The sequence below is a fragment of the Triturus cristatus genome, chromosome 7, assembly GCF_964204655.1.
Source record: "Triturus cristatus chromosome 7, aTriCri1.1, whole genome shotgun sequence".
NCBI classification, from domain to species: Eukaryota; Metazoa; Chordata; class Amphibia; order Caudata; family Salamandridae; genus Triturus; species Triturus cristatus.
This window is the reverse complement of record NC_140590.1, coordinates 147,380,167-147,399,759: the sequence shown is the minus strand read 5'-3', so window position 1 is coordinate 147,399,759 and position 19,593 is coordinate 147,380,167. Positions and strand designations below refer to the sequence as shown.

The 19,593-nt window shown below is 44.7% G+C and overlaps 1 protein-coding gene across 7 annotated transcripts in view; it reads right to left on the bottom strand.

Annotated features, from left to right (window-relative positions):
• LOC146809067 (sialoadhesin-like) overlaps nucleotides 1-19,593 on the bottom strand; it is a 514,967-nt gene that overhangs the window by 331,051 nt on the left and 164,323 nt on the right. For all 7 annotated transcript variants that reach the window (XM_085614289.1, XM_085614287.1, XM_085614291.1 and 4 more), the window contains one exon: nucleotides 5,170-5,290. In XM_085614289.1, the coding sequence (XP_085470415.1) occupies nucleotides 5,170-5,212 (43 nt within the window). In that variant the 5' untranslated portion in view covers nucleotides 5,213-5,290. The remainder of the gene's footprint in view (nucleotides 1-5,169; nucleotides 5,291-19,593) is intronic.

Sequence of the window (19,593 nt, the reverse complement as noted above, 5' to 3'; positions counted from 1 at the left end):
GCTAACCGCACCCTCCACATTGTAACCATTGCTCTTTGCCCACTTGATGCATTCAACAACCACCCAATTCATTCTTTTCACCAATCAGTTAGTTTGTGGATGACGACCTGAACTCCTCAAATGTTTAATACCCGACTCACGCAGAAATGTGCTCATCTCATGGTTCACAAATTGCACCCCATTGTCAGACACTAACACTTCAGAGAAACCTTTTCTCATCAAAATCTTCTTTAGGAAATGTCTAGCATTACTCGCAGTTGGCGACGCACAAAAACATACTTCAGGCCACTTACTGTCGTAATCATCAAAACAAGCGCAAAGCATAAATGATGTGGAAGAAAATTGAAAGGTCCCACCAAACCAATTCAGACCTTTAACCATGGCTTCTCCGGCAATGGTATGGACTGTAGCAGAGGTGTAAAATCTTGGTACCCCTTCTCAGCCCCAGAACTTATAACACTCTTTAACCACCAACTCAATGCCCTTATACATGGATGCCACCAGTAGTGTAATCTGACACGCCTCCTATTCATTATGGATCCTAAATGCCCATCATGGGCACAGCCCACCAGTAAAGCACGAATGCCAACAGAGGGAATGCACCTGTCATCTCTCACAATCTCCCCATCTTCAATGGATAATTCCTCAGCAATTTTAAAAAATGGTTGAATGTCTGGAGACACACATCTCTCTCTGGGCCAACCCTTCACTATATATTTTTTGACCTTCCTAAGCACAGTATCCCAATCTCTGCACTCTTCCACTCACTCTCGCTACACGCTTTGTTTTCCAAAGCATCAACATAAACGATAAAACAATCCTCTTCGTCCTCTTCCACATCAAGCACCTCCTCTTCGCAGATAGGAAGTCTGGAGAGAAGATCATCTCTGACATTATCCTTACCCCGAATGTGCTTGACAGCAAAATCATATTGTGGCAATTTCGTAGTCTAACGTGCTATACGGGGCATAGCATACTTTAGTCTGTCACCACCAAGAATGTAAACTAGAGGCTTATGATCAGTTTGTGTCACAAAATTCCTGTCCCACACGACACTCCTGAATTTCTCAATAGCCCAATAGCATGGCAATAACTCTTTTTTGATCACAGAGTATTTAAGCTCTGGATCACGCAACACCCTGGGCGCATAACTAATGGTCACTTCGACTTCCTCCAGATGTTGTGTCAACACAGCGCCTAATCTGTAGTTACTGGCATCAACCGTTATAGTACAACGTATATACGGGTCAAAGGCACTGAGGGTTTTTGCATTAGTCAACTGACTTGTACATCTTGAACGTGTCTTGACAATTATCATTCCATTCAAACAGGACATTAGCTCTTAACATGTTTGACAGAGACTTCATCTCAGTTGCATAGTCCGGTATAAAGCACGCATTAAACTTGCACAGACCCAAAAAGGAGCGCAGCTTATCTTTGTTACTGGAACTCCGGCACTCAACCACAGCCTTCACTAGACCAGGCCTTGGGCTTAGTCCCTTGCATGAAACCAACTGTCCCAAAAACTCTATTTCTTTCTTCCAGGACTCACACTTCACTTTTTTACAACACCCTTCTCCTCAAAGATCCAGAGCACAGCCTTTAACGAGTTCTCATGATCTTCTAAATGTTTAGAGAAGATAAGAACTTTGTCCTGAAAAATGACGACCCCTTTCACACCATTGAAAATCTGCTGCATTATGCATTGGAAAACCGATGCAGCCGAAGCCAGGCCAAATAGCATCTTGCAAAACTGATATGAACCAAATGGGGAATTAAATGCCGTGTAATGGCAAGACTCATCATCCAACACCACTTAGTGGTAAGCTGATGCGAGATCAATATTAGAGAACTACTCTGCACCCCTCAATTTCTCCAAAAGCTTGCCAATCTTGGGCAGAGGGTAGGAATCAACCCAGATTTCCTTATTCTGGCTTCTTACATCAATGCACAAACATATCCCCATTGTGTTGGCGAGCAACAACTAAAGGGCTCAACCACAGGCTTGGTTCTATGGGTTCAATAACCCCACTACTCTGTAGCCTGTCCAACTCTTTCTTAAGATCTTCCCTGAGGTTGGAATGCACAGATCTAACCTTATGCTTGATGGGGACAGCCTCTTTCTTTGCTTTAATTCTGTGTTTGAAAGCCGCTATTTTTCCAAGACTGTTATAGAATGCCTGCGGAAACTCTTCTTCTAAACATACAGAAGCTGGGGTGTCTTTGATAACCAGTACTTGTTCGCTAGTGCCAGGTCTAAAAACCATACCAAAAGCCTCTGGTGATACCACCCAAGAATATTCAGACCACAAACCTCAACATAGATATTCCCTTGGATCCTATGCCCCTTGAACTAAAGAACATCTTAAATGAACCCTTCCAACTCAATTCTTCTCCTCTCATAGGATACAGGCGCTCTGTCTGGAGGGAAAAGAGCCCTATTCACCCAAATTCTTTTAAATAGTTTGTAGGTGATCATTGAAATGCGTGCACCAGAATCCACCAATAAATTGAGGCTCTTGTCTCCCACAAGCACATCAACATTTGGATCCGCACAATTATTTGGGTCACCAGAAACTATGTCACCATCAGACACCACTACAATCCTATCTTGTAAATCCTTTACCAGCTCAGGTTCACTCACTGAAACCTTTTCCATCACATAAGTGACCTTAGCTGGCTTAGCCAGGCCAGACTGACACACTTTGGCAAAGTGACCCATTTTGCCACTCTTGCGACAACACACATTCCTGGCTGGACACACTCTGTTGCCTCTCCCATGTGGCGCATAGCCACACCAGTAACAAATATCGGTTCTTTTTTAAAAAGCGTTCTTGTGGACCTTGTTGTCTTTGCGTGGTACACTGGTAATCACAAATGCATTAGCAGAGTCCTTTGGTTAACAGTTTTTATTGAGTTCCTTGATCTACAACTGTGCCAATTCAAAACTTTTTGCTACCGTCATAACATATTCGAGCCCTGGGTCACCCATAGTTAGAAGCTACAGTTGAATGTGTTTGTACCAACAGTGAGTGATACATTGATCCCTGACCAGCTGTTCATGGTATCCCCAAATTGACATTCAGCACAAAGTTTCCACAAGGCACTTATATATGTGTCCACATCCTCACCCTGTGACTGTGCACATTTGAAAAATGTATGTCATAGCGCAACTAATCTAGCCTGCACATCAAATTTTATAACTAACTTCTTAACTTCATATTACTCATCAACCACCTCAGCGTCACCCAAAACCAATTCAGGGAGATGTTTGAAAACCTCTCTACCCTCAAAATCCAAAAAATGTAGAAGAAGACGCTTCTTCCTTTCAGCCCTGAAAGGTAATGCACCAATTGCTCCCAGGTAAGTCTCGAAAGCATCAAAACACGGTCTCCACTGAATATGCAGACTTCCTGGACGGTGGAGGATTAACTGACTGCATATTCACCAGGTGTATCTGCTTGTGCCAAACTGCACAGATAATAGAGCAGACCACAACTATGTGCCAGAACACAATTACACAGGGTATACGTAGGGAAACAGGGGAGAAAAAATTGAACAAAACCCCACTGAGATGTTACACATCCAATAAAATTACTGAAATAGGCTGCAAGAAACAAGTACAGCATTGTGTGCACATCACCAAAATGTATGGTGATGCGCACGATGCTACCATGCAATGAGAAAAGATAACAGGTGTGCGCATCACCAAACTTGATCTGTGGCACACCAAACTCTTACCTGGTGTGCATGTCACAGTTGAAAAAAAACCCGGAAGGTTTCAAACCCCACCAGGTGAAATTGTAGACAGAGTCCTCCAACGCTGAACTGCCAAAAGAAACTAGCGAACACAGAGGCTTAGAAAAAACAACTACTGAAGTTTTGCCACTTCATGAAACCTTTAACTTTTTCCTACACTTTAGATCTATCCAACCTCAAATGTACTTTATATTTTCAAACTTTTAAAAACTTTCATGACATAAGCACTTGTTGAGAAGCTGGGGATTCACAAGTGATTTCTTATACCTGCAGCTACTATTGTGCCACTGTGATGTTGTGGGGGATGTTCTGCATCTTGCAATCAAGTTCAGAGCTGATCTTGGTGAATGTTATATTAGTTGTTTTATGAATTTATTAAGGTTGGTTATTGTTTTATGATGTATTCATATTATTGTTGTATGTATGTACGAATTTATTTATTTATAAGGCTGCTTTTTAACCTAAGCAAACTAAATTGACATACTGACTACACTGCACACAAAAAAGTATGAAAGGAAGAGTTGTAAACAATAGAGAACTCAATTTCAAAAATGCTCCACTTCCCTAATTGTATCTATATAAAACAAAAGAAAATGCAACAATTAATAATAACCTGCATGGGCCTTGTAAGTTGGTTGCCAGTGGAGACTGGTTGGCTTTTCTCTTTGGCTGTTGTCAATGCTGTGCATTATGTGAAAAAAAAGATTGATGCGTAGGCATGCATGCACATGCATTTCCAAATTACTGCGGCTGAGAAAATGCATGTGTATGCATTACTACGCAGGCACACTAATGCAGCAGGACACCATTATATTTTTTTATTTCCCCTTCCAAGATGGAAAAGCCAAATAATGGAATGGTAAAACAAAAGTGATTTAAATATTCTTCAAAGCACATTTTGTAAAAGGAGCAAGCTGGTAGCAAGTTGCAGACAATGAGCCCTCCAAATAATTAAAGATCACAGCTGGAGAGGCAAAAAAGCAATGGAGAACCGGCTGGAGTAAGACATAAGCATAAGGAAATAACAGAGAATGGAGGATGATGAAGAAACATAGGAACGAGAGGCAGGGGAATAAAACTAATAACAAACACCAAAAAAGGCGGAGGGAGGAGTAGGGAAGAAATAGATGAGCTGCGGGCCAGGGGAGGGGAACACAGAGCAAACGTCATTCGATATTTAAGGTGGGAAACTGCACAGAAAGGAGAGAGTAAGAAAATATATGCACGTCCATTGTGTGCCAATCAGTGGTAAGCAAAGAGGTATCCAAAGTTCGCTGTAAGTACTGGTATTGTTCATAAAAGATCTAACAGCTGTCAGTAGGAAAGAGTTAAACATAAGCTCATATCAATTGTTTTCTGTATAGAAATGGACAACAGAATATATCACAATATGCTTGAGAGTGATGATACCTTGAAGAAGAGCACACAAGAAAACTCCCTGCTTGTAGTCCATTGTTAGCTCTTTTATAAAGCACCTCAGGACATACTGGTCTGAAGAATCCTCAGGTTAAAGCCTTATTATTTTGCAGCCCTGGAAAATGAAATAAACTGAATTAAACAACATAATGATCACAGAAAATGAGACACACTTTTGAGCGGACACTTTACTGATTGTTTGAATCATTTTCACATAAGAACATAATTCTGGTGTGCCCACTATTGTTCCACTCCCACCATGTTAATGTCACATTTTCAGGATAACCACATATATATTCACTGGATATACATTTATTCCTGCTTAATAGCCTGAAAATATGGTATGGATCAGCCTCCTCAAGCAAAGCTGGACACCGGACATAAATGTGATTGGACTAATGAAGGCTATGCACTAGGAGAGTCCTAATACAGTCTGTTAGCATGTATACATTAGTCTTCAAATGTTCCTTCACTAGTGATGTGAATTAGATGACCAAATTGTGTGATGTGTGCATTCAGAGTAAACATATTTAAAAAAATACGAAAACCACTGGGTTAAAAAAAAAAACTCTAGAAAAACAACCCTAGTGCCAAAATGTCATAAACCACGTAAAAATAAACATACATTGCTGGAGAGTTCAAAAAGGAAAAATATAATAACACTTTTTGAATTAAAGAACAATTACATTTATTTTTGTAACATATCAATAATATATTCATTTAAAATGTTTTTCATTTTGGAAGTTTGCAAGTTTTACACATTGCTTCCAGAATTCAGTGTTGCTTTTTTATTGATGTAGGACAGCCAAACAATTCCAAATTTCAATAGACATTTTCCATTCATATCAAGTACAATAATTGGTTTCTTAGATGTTGCACAGCCACCACATGTTTCACTGCATAAAGTGAGCTGTTGCTTCTTCAGGGTATTTAAAAATGTATATTTGCAAAATAATTAGAAAGCTCACATTAATTGATAAAAGTGGACAATCTCAGAAATAGACAGCAATGTTCTCAAATTAATGTACATGTATTTAATTAATATTTAAAATGAAATGCAGATCATAAAAGGGAAGAAGATTGAACAACAAAGGCGTCATCGGAAATAGGCATGCACACAATTACCATTTTAGTTGAAAAAAAGCCATTTTGGGAAAATGTATTTTCAAAAAGAATTTCTAAATTCTATGTTTTAAGTACTTAAATGTTCACGGACTACTCCAAAAGCATCTGCTTGCCGTGTTCACATCCCTTCAAATTTGTTACCTGGATTGATAGGGAATCAGACTCCCTATTCATTCAATCTGGCGTACTTTCCTGTGTCTAATCATTTTGCTATTTACTCAGATACATTTCTGCTAACACATCATGACTGTGTCTAAGTCACCAAATACTGGGTTTGAGATTATAGCATATTTTCTGACCAATCACAGTGTATCAGTTTACCATAGTTGTGAGAAGTTGGCCTGGCATATGCTGTCCTCTAGTTATAGGGGACACCTTGCACCAGTCCAATTCGACTCTTATGGTGATAGGTTAAAAGACAACCTTTAAAGAAAGCTATCCTAGTGGTAGCTGTGGAGAGCAGCCTTCAGGCTAAGTCTTGAAGGAGTGTTAAGCTTATTGTTTTACCATAGATAACCTCTTGAATGACCAAATGAAAGAGTAGTCCACACAGGTATATATATAAAATATATGTATTTATTCTAAGAATAGTCCCACAAGTCTCTTTATGAGGCTGGAGGTAAAGTTACAATTCAAACGAGCATTGATAGTTACAATAAATAGCACTGGAATCATAGGGCCCCAGGGGGGTACCAAACCATATATTAAAAAAGTGGTATAAGAACCACGACAATTCTACAGACAATGCCTAGGGCATTCAGGGTCGCTGGCCCCTTAAGAAACCACCCAAGGTAGTGAGGAAGGGGACACACGGGAGACGCGTGCAGTGGTATAAGCTGCTATCGGGATCTCTATTAAACCCTATGGAGAATGTCGCGGTTGAACTTTACAAGATTAAAAACACTTCTAGCAGGAATTCAACTTCAGGAGCTTAGAGTTAAGCTTTTGAAGAGCCCACACCCACACCCACAAGAGTACCGAGGTACCACTGTTACCTGCCCCAGGGAAGCCGGGTGCATAGGTCGTTTTCGATGTCGGGTCACGGGGTGATTTTCAATGGGAAAACGTGAAGAACTGCTGCTAGCCAAAAGCGTTGTCGATGTCGTGAAGATTGAAGATGTAGATCTTGAAGAGAAGAACCTGAAGGCAGAAGGGACAGAGTCTGGGTCACGGCACAGTGACCAGAGAGCTCAGGAGAAAGAGCCCTTCAATGTCGGGTGCTTCCAGGTGGAAGGGGTGTAGCTTGGATCAGCAGCCACGGGCTCCGGGAGGCTTCAAGGAAGGCCAGCTTCTGGAGGGAAACTGTCCCACAAAGGATGAGGGTCGCTGCAGTGTTAGTGTCCAGATTGGATCCACTAAGCCTTGGCAACCACAACCCACGCAAGAATTACAAAACAGCTACTGGTGCAGACCCACGAGGTCTGAGCAAGGTTTCCAGCAAAGAGACTGAAGAGCAGGCCAGGAGCAACCAGGGGAACTCTTGGAAGTAGAGATTGACCTCTGCTAGGGCCCACCAGTCGAGAGACAAGGGACCGCGGGAGGCAGCAATTTGGCATGCTTAAAGATGCGCCCACGGGTCGCCGGAGTGGGCTAGGGCATCGATCTTTGGCACAGATAATGCTGAGAAGTTTGCTCAATAATGGGCCAAAGCACAACTTACCCACTTGTCGGGCTCGTGTGCTGTGCAAGAGGTGGCTGGTGTCCTGGGGTATTGGGGATCTCGGCACCCACGGGGTCTACGGTGCTGAGCTTTGCTGTGCACACTCACTGGCCTCTGGGATGCTTGGAAACCTACCTCAAGGTAGATAGGAGTCGTCGATGTTCATAGGAGCAGCGAAGTTCCAACTGGGTCACTTGCAGTGTTTCAGGTGCCTGCCAAGCAGGGGGGTAACTCCTTTACCCCAAGGGAGATTTCTTCAGTCAGCTGTGCGGCAGCAAGTCGAAGTTCAAGTCTGTGAAGTTCAAGAATAATCTGAGGCTCTGGGGACCCTGCACCCACCTTTATCCAGAGGTATAGGGGGGTGGCTAAATCAGAGCCCAACAATGAGAGTTCAGGCGGGAAATGGTGGCTACACCCTCTCCCCTTTGTGTGTTTCCCACCTGGGCAGGGGACAGGATGCCCCTGAACCGGTTCCAGGCGGTGTATGGAGAATGTAGGCGCTGTAGCAGCCTACGTGCAACTTTGAAAGGCATCCTATGGTGCACCCACCCAGGACCAATCCACATAGTTTGTCTGGGGAGGTGGGAACACCTCCCTGCAACAAGATCCCTATTGTCCAGCTGCCGTGGCTGGAGTTCTGCCCAGCAACAGGCAGCCAGAGTCGTGTGGGTGGCGGGTAGCATCCATTTTGTATTACGTGTGCACTTTTAAATTGGTTTCTAAATTCTGCCGCTTTTACCACATCGACCCTCTAGCAGGGGGGAATCATGCCCATGGCTGGACTGGGGGTATGATTCTTACATATTTGACACCAAACACGACATGGTTCTGTGCAGCCACTCTTAAGTTATCACGATATCGCGATTACTTATAATGCGGTTAAGAGTATATGGTATGGCTGCACTACAAACAACCTCGCACTAGTTTTAATGAAGGTTGCAGAGGGGTCCTACTCAGGTAGGGGTCCCCCCTCACACATCTCAGCAACCTGCCTTGTAGGATTAGCAAGGCCTGCTTGAGGTGTGACCTATGAGAATATATGTGTTGTAAATAGGTGGGATACAGGGTACCTGTATCCCTGTAAGGGATGCAAGCACCACTTTACCCAGACTACAGTAGTGGTCTGGTGGTGTCAGTTTGTACGGCTGTCCCAGGGTGGCACAATAAGTGCTGCAGCCCTGGTAGGCCTCTGAGGGACACCCATGCCCTGGGTACCATCTACAAGGGGCTGATAGGGGATCCTCAGTATCCAATTGGTTTGTACCTATGGTACTCACATAGGTTTAGAGAGCGCGTATGCGCCGTCCAGATTCAGATTTGTATGTATTTTTTTGCCGGTCGGTCTTTTGTAAGACTCGTACGGAAATGGTATTTCTGTGCGAATCGTACTTGCGAGTTTGTAAGGTGTTTTTCCCGGGTATGAGTCGGATGGAGAAAATGCTCCTTATGACCATTTGTACCCGGGTTTGACAGGATCGGAATTGACACCTTAATGTTTTAATAATTATTTTAATAAATTATAAATTATTTAAAAATATTATAAATTGCAAAAACATACACAAAACAATAACATGAATAAAAATTAAATAATTATGCATGACAAATTTAAAAGTTACATTTAATTTAAATATTGTTAAAATTAATTATATATTACATTAGCTAAAATAATAAAAAATATTAAATAGCAGAGAGAATAAAACTACTACTCCAGCTCCAAAAAAGACAACAGAAAGGAAAATGTTGGATAGCGTAGGGGTAAAAATTACTAGTCCAACTCCAGAGAGTGCAACAGTAGGGAAAGGGTTGGATAGCGCAGGAGTAATTACGATTCCCACTCCAGAGAGCACAACAGTAGGGAAAGTGTTGGATAGCGGAGGGGTAAAAATTACGATTCCCACTCAAGACAGTTCAACAGTAGGGAAAGTGTTGGATAGCATAGGGGTAAAAATTACTATTCCAACACCAGAGAGTGCAACAGTAGGGAAAGTGTTGGATAGCGTAGGGGTAAAAATTACTATTCCCACTCCAGAGAGTGCAACAGTAGGGAAAGTGTTGGATAGCGTAGGGGTAAAAATTACTATTCCAACTCCATGGAGTGCAACAGTAGAGAAAGTGTTGGATTGCGTAGGGATAAAAATTACTATTCCCACTCCAGAGAGTGGAACAGTAGGGAAAGTGTTGGATAGCGTAGGGGTAAAAATTACTATTCTAACTCCAGAGAGTGCAACAGTAGGGAAAGAGTTGGATAGCTTAGAAGTTAAAAATAACATACTTATCAATAAAATAATTCTTTAAAATAATTAGTGATTTAATTATTAAATAACTCAAAATTATTTACAAATACCAATAAATATTTATTAAAAACATAACTACCACCATCTTCAAGATGGTGACACTGCAGCGTCTCTTGTACCGTCTTCAACATTACCCATTCCAGGTGCCCCAGGCGTGGTTCCGGCAGATTAATGCACTATTGAATGGATTCTTATGGCACGGCGGGCCGGTGAGGGTCGCCCTGGCGACGTTTGTGCAATCCACTTACTGCGGGGGAATAGCAGTGGCGGACGTTCAGGCCTATTACAGGGCTGCGCATCTCCTAGTTATCAACGAATGGTGGTACGCCTCCGCCACGGATCCGGCCTATGCGTTGGACCGGGCCGCGTTGGCAGGGACGCCCCTCTTGCAACTCCTCTACAGCGGCTCGTCGTTAGTGCAGTTGCCCCCGGCCTGTGCCACGGTGGTCCGGATCTGGCGGCAATCTGTCAACTCCATCGGATGGCGAGGCAGGCTTACACGGGCCACCCCACTGTGGCAGGGTACCCTGCTCAAGGAGACGGCACAATTGGAGGGTTTTCGCTATTGGGACACAATTGGGATGTCCACGCTGGGGGACGTAATGAGGGGGATGAGGCTCAAATCCTTCCAGATGCTGCAGGCTGAGTTTGAGCTGCATAAATCCCAGTTTCACAGATACCTACAATTGAGACATGCTCTTACACCTAGCATCCAACATCTAGACACTCTGCCAGAGTTCCATCCGCTAGAAGGCAAACTCTTGATGGGGGACCTCGGGGATCACAAAATCCGTAAAATTTATCAGACATTAACAACATACACGAAAACCACCCTAGATAACAACAAGGAGGCGTGGCAGAAAGATATCCCCACACTCACGGAGGACGACTGGGCTGAGGCTATTGCAAGTCCGCGATATGCGGCGGTGGCCACCGAATACCGTTTTATACAATTCAAGTACCTACACAGGGCATATTACACACAGCACTGCCTCTGGCGCATGAACTTAATTGAGTACCCTACATGTCTCAAATGCGGCGACAGCGACGGCACCTTCATACACATGGTGTGGGACTGTGGTCGGTTGCGCCCGTTCTGGGCTGAGGTCCTGTCGTGCTTGGGGGGGGTGCTGGGCTGGGAGCTACCCCTCGATCCCCGGTTAACACTATTACACAGTACTGAGGAACTAGGGGGCAATATCTATAAGCGGCACCTCCTGTTTCTGGGTTTGACGCTGGCCAAGCGAGATATTGCCCAGCACTGGAAGTCATCAACCCCGCCCCCAGTTCAGGCCTGGAGGAAGGCATTGGATCGCTGCATGTCCGCAGAAGAGGCAGTATTCTTGGCGAGGGGCTGTCCGCACAAGCATAGTAAAGTATGGAAGAGATGGGCACGATATCGGGGCATCGTATTATCCATACGTATGGGCGCAGAGACATTGGACCCGATAGAAAGACTGATCAGAGCCCCGGTAGTCACTCATCCGAGGCCCCAAGAACTTTGAGCTGCAGGAGGGTAACCAGAATATGGAACAGAAACTGATGGGACATGTTAAATGTACATGCTGGGCAGTGGGTTGGTGTGATGTGCGGGAGGGGGGGGAGGGGTCATGGGTCTGATGTTCCGCAGACCAGGGGGGACGAACAGGGATACCAATTCTCACTCTTCCAATATCTGTTTTGGTACCATGTATGGGGACGAGTTCCCCGGTGTCCTTAAAATGGCAATAAAGTCTGTTGTCAAAAAAAAAAAAACATAACTACCAATGAATAATTAACAATAAATTAATAAATACCAATAAATAATAATTAATAAATATTAATTACCAATTAAAAAATAAATTTTGTATACCAAAAAATAATAATCAAACTTTAATTAGCAATTAAAAAAATATTAAACAATTAAATATGTTTTATACCCAAAATTATTAAACATTAATTACCAATTAATAATTACTTATTAGTATATTAATTAGGAATATCAATAAACATGTAATCATATTTAATTAGCAATTAATGATTAAACAATGTATTTTTCATAACCAAAATATTATAATTTAAAATATTTACCAATTAATAATTAATCTCCAATTATCAATAACCAACAACACATTTCATAATTACTTAATTAGATTTCAATTACTTCCAACACTATTCCCCTATAAACGCACAACACACTCAAATAATAAAATAATACACTTAACATAATTATCAATTAATCAATTAATAAAAACTAATTACCAATTAATAAGAATTAATTACCAATACTTAATTAACAATAATATAATTATCAATACCAATAAATTAAAAAAATATACTTAATTACAATTAAATTACTTCCCACCCTCTTCCCCTATAAACCCGCGACGGTACTAAAACACAAAATTGACTTAAAAAAACATTATTAACAAATTGTATACATATATTTTAAAACCAGTAGAACACTTAACAAAAAATAATTAACACATACATATTAAATACATAATAAAATACATAGCAATATTATAAATATTGATATTAGTAACATCAATATTAGTAACATCGATATATTTGATATCGATATTACTAACTTCAATATTACTAACATCGATATAAAAAAAAAAAGAAAAAAAAAAGAAAATCGATATTACTTACCTTAGGGTCGATATTCTTAACATCGATATTCTTAACATCGATATTCTGTCCCTTCGATATTCTAAACTCGATATTAGTGTAGGTCGAAATTTATTTTTCGATATTTAGACTGCTCACCGTCGTGAAGATACAAGATGTAGATATTGACGAGAAGAACCTGAAAGCAGAGGGGACAGAGTCTGGGTCACGGCACAGTGACCAGGGAGCTCAGGAGAAAGAGCCCTTCAATGTCGGGTGCTTCCAAGTGGAAGAGGTGTAGCTTGGATCAGCAGCCACGGGCTCCAGGAGGCTTCAAGGAAGGCCAGCTTCTGGAGGGCAACTGTCCCACAAACGATGAGGGTTGCTGCAGTGTTAGTGTCCGGAATGGATCCACTAAGCCTTGGCAGCCGCAACCCACGCATCAATTACAAAACAGCAACTGGTGCAGACCCACGAGGTCTGAGCGAGGTCTCCAGCGGGGAGACTGAAGAGCAGGCCTGGAGCAACCAGGGGAACTCTTGGAAGTAGAGACTGACCTCCGCTAAGGCCCACCAGTCGAGAGACAAGGGACCACGGGAGGCAGCAATTTGGCGTGTGTAAAGATGTGCCCACGGGTCGCCGGAGCGGGCTAGGGCATCGATCTTTGCCACAGATGATGCGGAGAGGCTGGCTCAATAATGGGCCAAAGCACAACTTCCCCACTTGTCAGGTTCGTGTGCTGTGTAAGAGGTGGCCGGTGTCCTGGGGTATTGGGATCTCGGCACCCACGGGGTCCACGGTGCGAAGCTTTGCTGTGCACACTCACTGGCCTCTGGGATGCGTGGAAACCCACCTCAAGGTAGATAGGAGTCGTCAATGTTCGTAGGAGCAATGACGTTCCAACCGGGTCACTTGCAGTGTTTCAGGTGCCTGCCAAGCAGGGGGGTAACTCCTTTACCCCAAGGGAGATTTCTTCAGTCAGCTGTGTGGCAGCACATCAAAGTTCAAGTCTGTGAAGTTCAAGAATAATCTGAGGCTCTGGGGACCCTGCACCCACCTTTATCCAGAGGTATAGGGGGTGGCTAAATCAGAGCCCACCAATGAGAGTTCAGGCAGGAAAGGGTGGCTACACCCTCTCCCCTTTGTGTGTTTCCCACCTGGGCAGGGGACAGGATGCCCCTGAACTGGTTCCAGGTGGTGTATGCAGAATGTAGGCGCTGTAGCAGCCTACGTGCAACTTTGAAAGGCATCCTATGGTGCACCCACCCAATTCCAATCCACATAGTCTGTTTGGGGAGGTGCAACAAGATCCCTATTGTCCAGCTGCTGTGGCTGGAGTTCTGCCCAGCAACAGGCAGCCAGAGTTGTGTGGGTGGCGGGTAGCATCCATTTTGTATTAAGTGTGCACTTTTAAATTGATGTCTAAATTCTGCCGCTTTTACCATATCGACCCTCTAGCAGGGGGGAATCATGCCCTCATGCCCATGGCTGGACTGGGGGTATGATTCCTACATGTTTGACACCAAACACGACATGGTTCTGTGCAGCCACTCTTAAGTTATCACGCTATCGCAATTACTTATAATGCGGTTAAGAGTATATGGTATGGCTGCACTACAAACAACCTCGCACAAGTTTTAATGAAGGTTGCAGAGGGGCCCTACTCAGGTAGGGGTCCCCCCTCACACATCTCAGCACCCTGCCTTGTAGGATTAGCAAGGCCTGCTTGAGGGGTGACTTATGAGAATATATGTGTTGTAAATAGGTGGGATACAGGGTACCTGTATCCCTGTAAGGGGTGCAAGCACCGCCTTACCCAGACTACAGTAGTGGTCTGGTGGTGTCAGTTTGTATGGCTGTCCCAGGGTGGCACAATAAGTGCTGTAGCCCTGGTAGGCCTCTATCATCAATCAATCAATCAAAGCCATTTATAAAGCGCACTACTCACCCGGAGGGTCTCAAGGCGCTAGGGGGGGGGGGGGGGTGCCGCTACTGCTCGAACAGCCAGGTCTTGAGCTTCTTCCTGAAGGAGAGGTGGTCTTGGGTCAGGCGCAGGTCGGTCGGGAGGGAGTTCCAGGACTTGGCGGCCAGGTAGGAGAAGGACCTTCCTCCTGTTGTTCCTCTTCGGATGCGGGGGACGGCGGCAAGGGCGTGGCTGGCTGATCGGAGATGGCGTTTGGGAGCGTAGAAGTTGAGGCGGTTGTTGAGGTAGCTCGGGCCTTGGTCGTGTAGGGCTTTGTGTGCGTGGGTGAGGAGACGGAAGGTGATTCTCTTGTTGACGGGGAGCCAGTGCAGGTCTCTCAGATGTCCAGAGATGTGGCTGCTTCGGGGGATGTCGAGGATGAGTCTGGCTGAGGCATTCTGTATCCGCAGGAGTCTCTTCTGGAGCTTGGCGGTGGTTCCGGCGTAGAGGGCATTGCCGTAGTCCAGTCGGCTGGTGACAAGGGCCTGGGTGACCGTCTTCCTGGTCTTGATGGGGATCCACCGGAAGATCTTCCGTAGCATGCGCAGGATGTTGAAACAGGACGAGGAGACGGTGTTGACTTGTCTGGTCATGGAGAGGGAGGAGTCCAGGATGAAGCCCAGGTTTCGTGCGTGGTCTGTCGGTTTGGGTGCGGTGCCCAGGGCGGGGGGCCACCAGGAGTCGTCCCAGGCAGAGGGCGAGGAGCCCAGGATGAGGACTTCCGTCTTGTCTGAGTTCAGTTTCAGGCGGCTGGTCATCATCCACTCGGCTACGTCTTTCATCCCTTCGTGGAGGTTGGCTCTGGCGGCGGCGGGGTCGTTGGTCAGGGAGAGGATCAGCTGGGTGTCATCGGCGTAGGAGATGATGTTGAGGTTGTGTTGGCGTGCGATGGCCGCAAGGGGGCTCATGTAGACGTTGAAGAGGGTGGGGCTGAGTGAGGATCCTTGGGGGACGCCGCAGATGACTTAGGTGGCCTCTTACTTGTACGGTGGTAGGCGGACTCTCTGTCTTTCCGTCGAGGAAGGAGATGATCCATTCCAGTGCCTTCTCCTGGATTCCGACGTTGCTGAGGCGCTGCACTAGGGTGCGGTGGCAGACAGTGTCGAATGCCGCGGAGAGGTCTAGGAGGATGAGGGCCGCTGTTTCTCCGTTGTCCAGCAGGGCTCGGATGTCATCGGTGGCAGCGATGAGGGCGGTCTCGGTGCTGTGGTTGGCTCGGAAGCCAGACTGTGAGGGGTCGAGGGATCCATTCGTCTCGAGGAAGGCGGCCAGCTGCTTGTTGACGGTCTTCTCGATGACTTTGGCTGGAAACCGGAGGAGCGAGATGGGGCGGTAATTCTTGAGTTCGGTGGGGTCCGCTGTTGGTTTCTTTAGTAGAGCGCTGAGTTCGGCGTGCTTCCAGCTCTCAGGGAAGGTGGCGGTGTCTAAGGCGGTGTCGAAGGAGGGTCCCTCAGATGCCTCTGAGGGACCCATGCCCTGGGTACCTAGGGTACCATCTACAAGGGGCTGATAGGGTATCCTCAGTATCCAATTGGTTTGTACCTAGGGGACTCACATCAGTTTAGAGAGGAAGCAGATAGGCTGGGGTCCTGGATAGCAGGGCCACAGCCTGGCTAGAGTCATAAAACAGTCAAAACATCAGCAAAAAGTTGGGGGCAACTATGCAGTCGATGCCACTCTCCTACAATAGTGAAATCTCCTTACGAGCTAGTACATTAGGAATACCCTTCCAAAAAAGCTAAAGTTCTCTTTTAGTTCCACATCAAATTTATCCTTACAGAATGAACTGATTAGAAAAAGGCACTAAATACTGCCAAAATAAAATAGACAAGAAGAAAGAAGGAGCCATAACTCAAATGTATCCAAAATTCCATTACTTTAGAAATTTCTTCCTTATAGAAAAATGGGCGGGAGGAGCACTCACCTACTTTTAGGAGTATCCATTGCTGTTTCAAAGCTTTAGTTACCAATTGCCTTAAAAATCTAACATTCACCAATTCATGTTCGTGAATTTCAATATCAGGTTAAATGCCTCACATATTTTCATTAACAAATAATTCATTCTACAAAATCAAATTATCAATTGATACTCAATAACTTTTATTCTTTAATCCACCAGAAGATAACTTATCTAAATTATTTACAAATTCTCTAACACTCAAACTTTTAAAATGCCCTTAGATATTAAGCCAACCCCTTTACAAGTAACTAAATCCCAATGTTCAACTAATCAATCACAAAATGAATGATTCCCATTCGAATTTTTTCAAATTAATATAAAAATAAAGGATAATCAAAGTTTTAAGTATACTTTGCCACATTTCTTTACACCTATAGAAAACAAATACCTTACTAAAGTTAAGGTATACTGTATCAAAATATTTGCGGTCATAATCTCCAACCTATTGGTCTTCTCGATCTCCACCACATGTTCATCGTCCCACCAACCGCTCATGAGGGAGTTTTTCACAATCACCACACTCTATATTTGCTTACAAGTTCAGGATGAGCCAATACAAACACTGTTATATAATCGGCTAGAAAAACACCAATAGGAGCCTAAAGTGCAAACTCTGACTCCTCATTTGACTACAAGTATACCATTAGGGACCTGAGTTTCTTAAGCTCAACAGTTAGCTCAAAATTGACCATAATAAAACTGTTTTCATAGTTGACTTGGAGCACACCAATGAGACCCTGAACTTCTTTTATCCCAAACAAAAGATACCAATAGGGACCTGAGTTTCTTAGGCTTACCAGGTAGCTCAAAAGTAACCAATAAAACACTTTTTGCTTGTTCAGCTTGGAATACATCGATGAAAACCTGAGTTTCTTTTATCCAATTCACGTCACAAGCCCCCACCCATTATGATTCAATCAATCAATCAATCAGGGTTTCGTAGAAGGCACTACTAACCTGCGAGGGCCTCAAGGCACTAGGTGGCTGGAGGGTGAAGTGAGCAGCTACTTTAGGGTCATTCGAAGAGCCATGTCTTGAGGTAAAATCTGAAATGGTGCAGAGTTGGGCTCCATCGGAGGTGAAGGGGAGTTTGTTCCATGTCTTGGCTGCGATTCAGGAAAAGGATCTTCCACCTGCTCTGGGCCTGTAGAAACAAGGTACGGTGGCTTGGGCGAGGTCAGATGTGCTGAGATTTCTCTTCGGGGCATGGATGGAGATTCAGTTGTTGAGGTATTGGGGTCCGGTTTTGTGTAGGGCTTTGTAGGTATGTGAGAGCAGCTTGAAGGTTATTCTTTTTTCGACAGCGAGCCAGTGGAGTTAATCTGGCTGTTCATGATAATTGAAGAGTTGAATATGATGTAGAGGTTGCGTGCATGGTCCGTTGGGGTGGGTGGGTTTCCGAGGTTGGGGGGCCACCAAATGTTGTTCCATGCGGAGGCAGTGGAGCCAAGGATGAGAACTTCTATTTTCTCAGAGTCAAGCTTCTGGCAGCTGTTGCTCATCCAGGTAGCGAACGCTTTCATCCCTTCTTGAAAGTTGTGCCTGGTGATGTCGGGTTCCTTGGTGGGGGAGAGGATGAGCTGAGTATCATCTGCATAGGAAACTATGTTGAGACTGTGGTTTCTGATGTTAGTTGCGAGGGGGGCCATGTAGACTTTGAGGAGTGTGGGGCTGAGGCGGGATCCTTGTGATACTTTCCATCTGATCTCTGTCGGTTCTGAGAGGAAGGGCAGGAACCTTATTTTCTGTGCTTTGCCTGATAGGAAAGAATGTATCCAGTCAAAGGCCTTTTCTTGGATGCCGGCGTCATGGAACCTGGTGGCTAGTGTGCAGTGGGAGACGGTGTTGAAGGCTGGTGATAAGTCCAGGAGGTTCAGGGCTGCCATATGGCCCAGGTTGAGGAGGGCGCAGATGTAGACAGTGGCGGCGAGGAGTGTGGTCTCTGTGCTGTAGTTACTGCAGATTCCGGACTGAGAGGTGTCTAGGATACTGCTGTTTTATGTGAAGTATGCTAGCTAGGTGTTGACAGCCTTTTTGATGGCGGCAAAAGGAAGAAGTAAGATACGCTTGAAATTCTTGAGGTCCATTGGGTCTGCGGAGGGCTTCATTAGGTGGGGGTTGACTTTAGGGAGCTTCAATTAGTCAGGGAATGTGGCTGTGTCGAGGGAGAAGTTGATAGTTCAATGTGGCTTGGGTGCGATGGCAGTGGCAGCCCTGTGGAAGAGGTGCGGTGGGCAGGGGTTAGAAGATGCTACAGAGTTGATGCTCTTCAGGTGTCTTCTGTGGTGAGGGGGTCGAGGTGAGATGGGTTTGTTGGGTGGTGTCGTTGGGGTGGGAGTTGAGGCGGTGCCATGGTCTTGATTTTAAAAGTTGTCATGAAACGTCCTGATCTTGAGCTGAGAGAAGGAGCTGAGTTTGTTGCAGAGGTCTTGGGAGGGAGGGACGTCGGTTTTACTGTTTGGTTTGGCGAATTTCTGTATAATGGCAAAGAGTTCCTTAGAGTTGTGGACGTTGGCGAGGATTCTGACGTGGACAAAGTTTTTCTTTGGTGATTTGATGAGTTGGTGGTGTGCTGTGATGGCTGTTTTTTAGGCGGTGTATGCTTTTGGGGTTCTGCTGTTTCACAATGTCTTCTCCAGTCGTCGGCAGGAGAGCTTGGATTCTCGGAGTTCCTTGGTGAACCAGTTGGCTTTCTTGTTGTGTCATCTGGTGTTGGTTTGAAGGGGGCAAGAGTGTTGGCACAGTTGGCGATCCAGTGGTCGAGGTTGCTTGCTGCTGTGTTGATGTCTGTTGTAGTAGGGGTGCAGGTCAGGGTGTAGGTGAG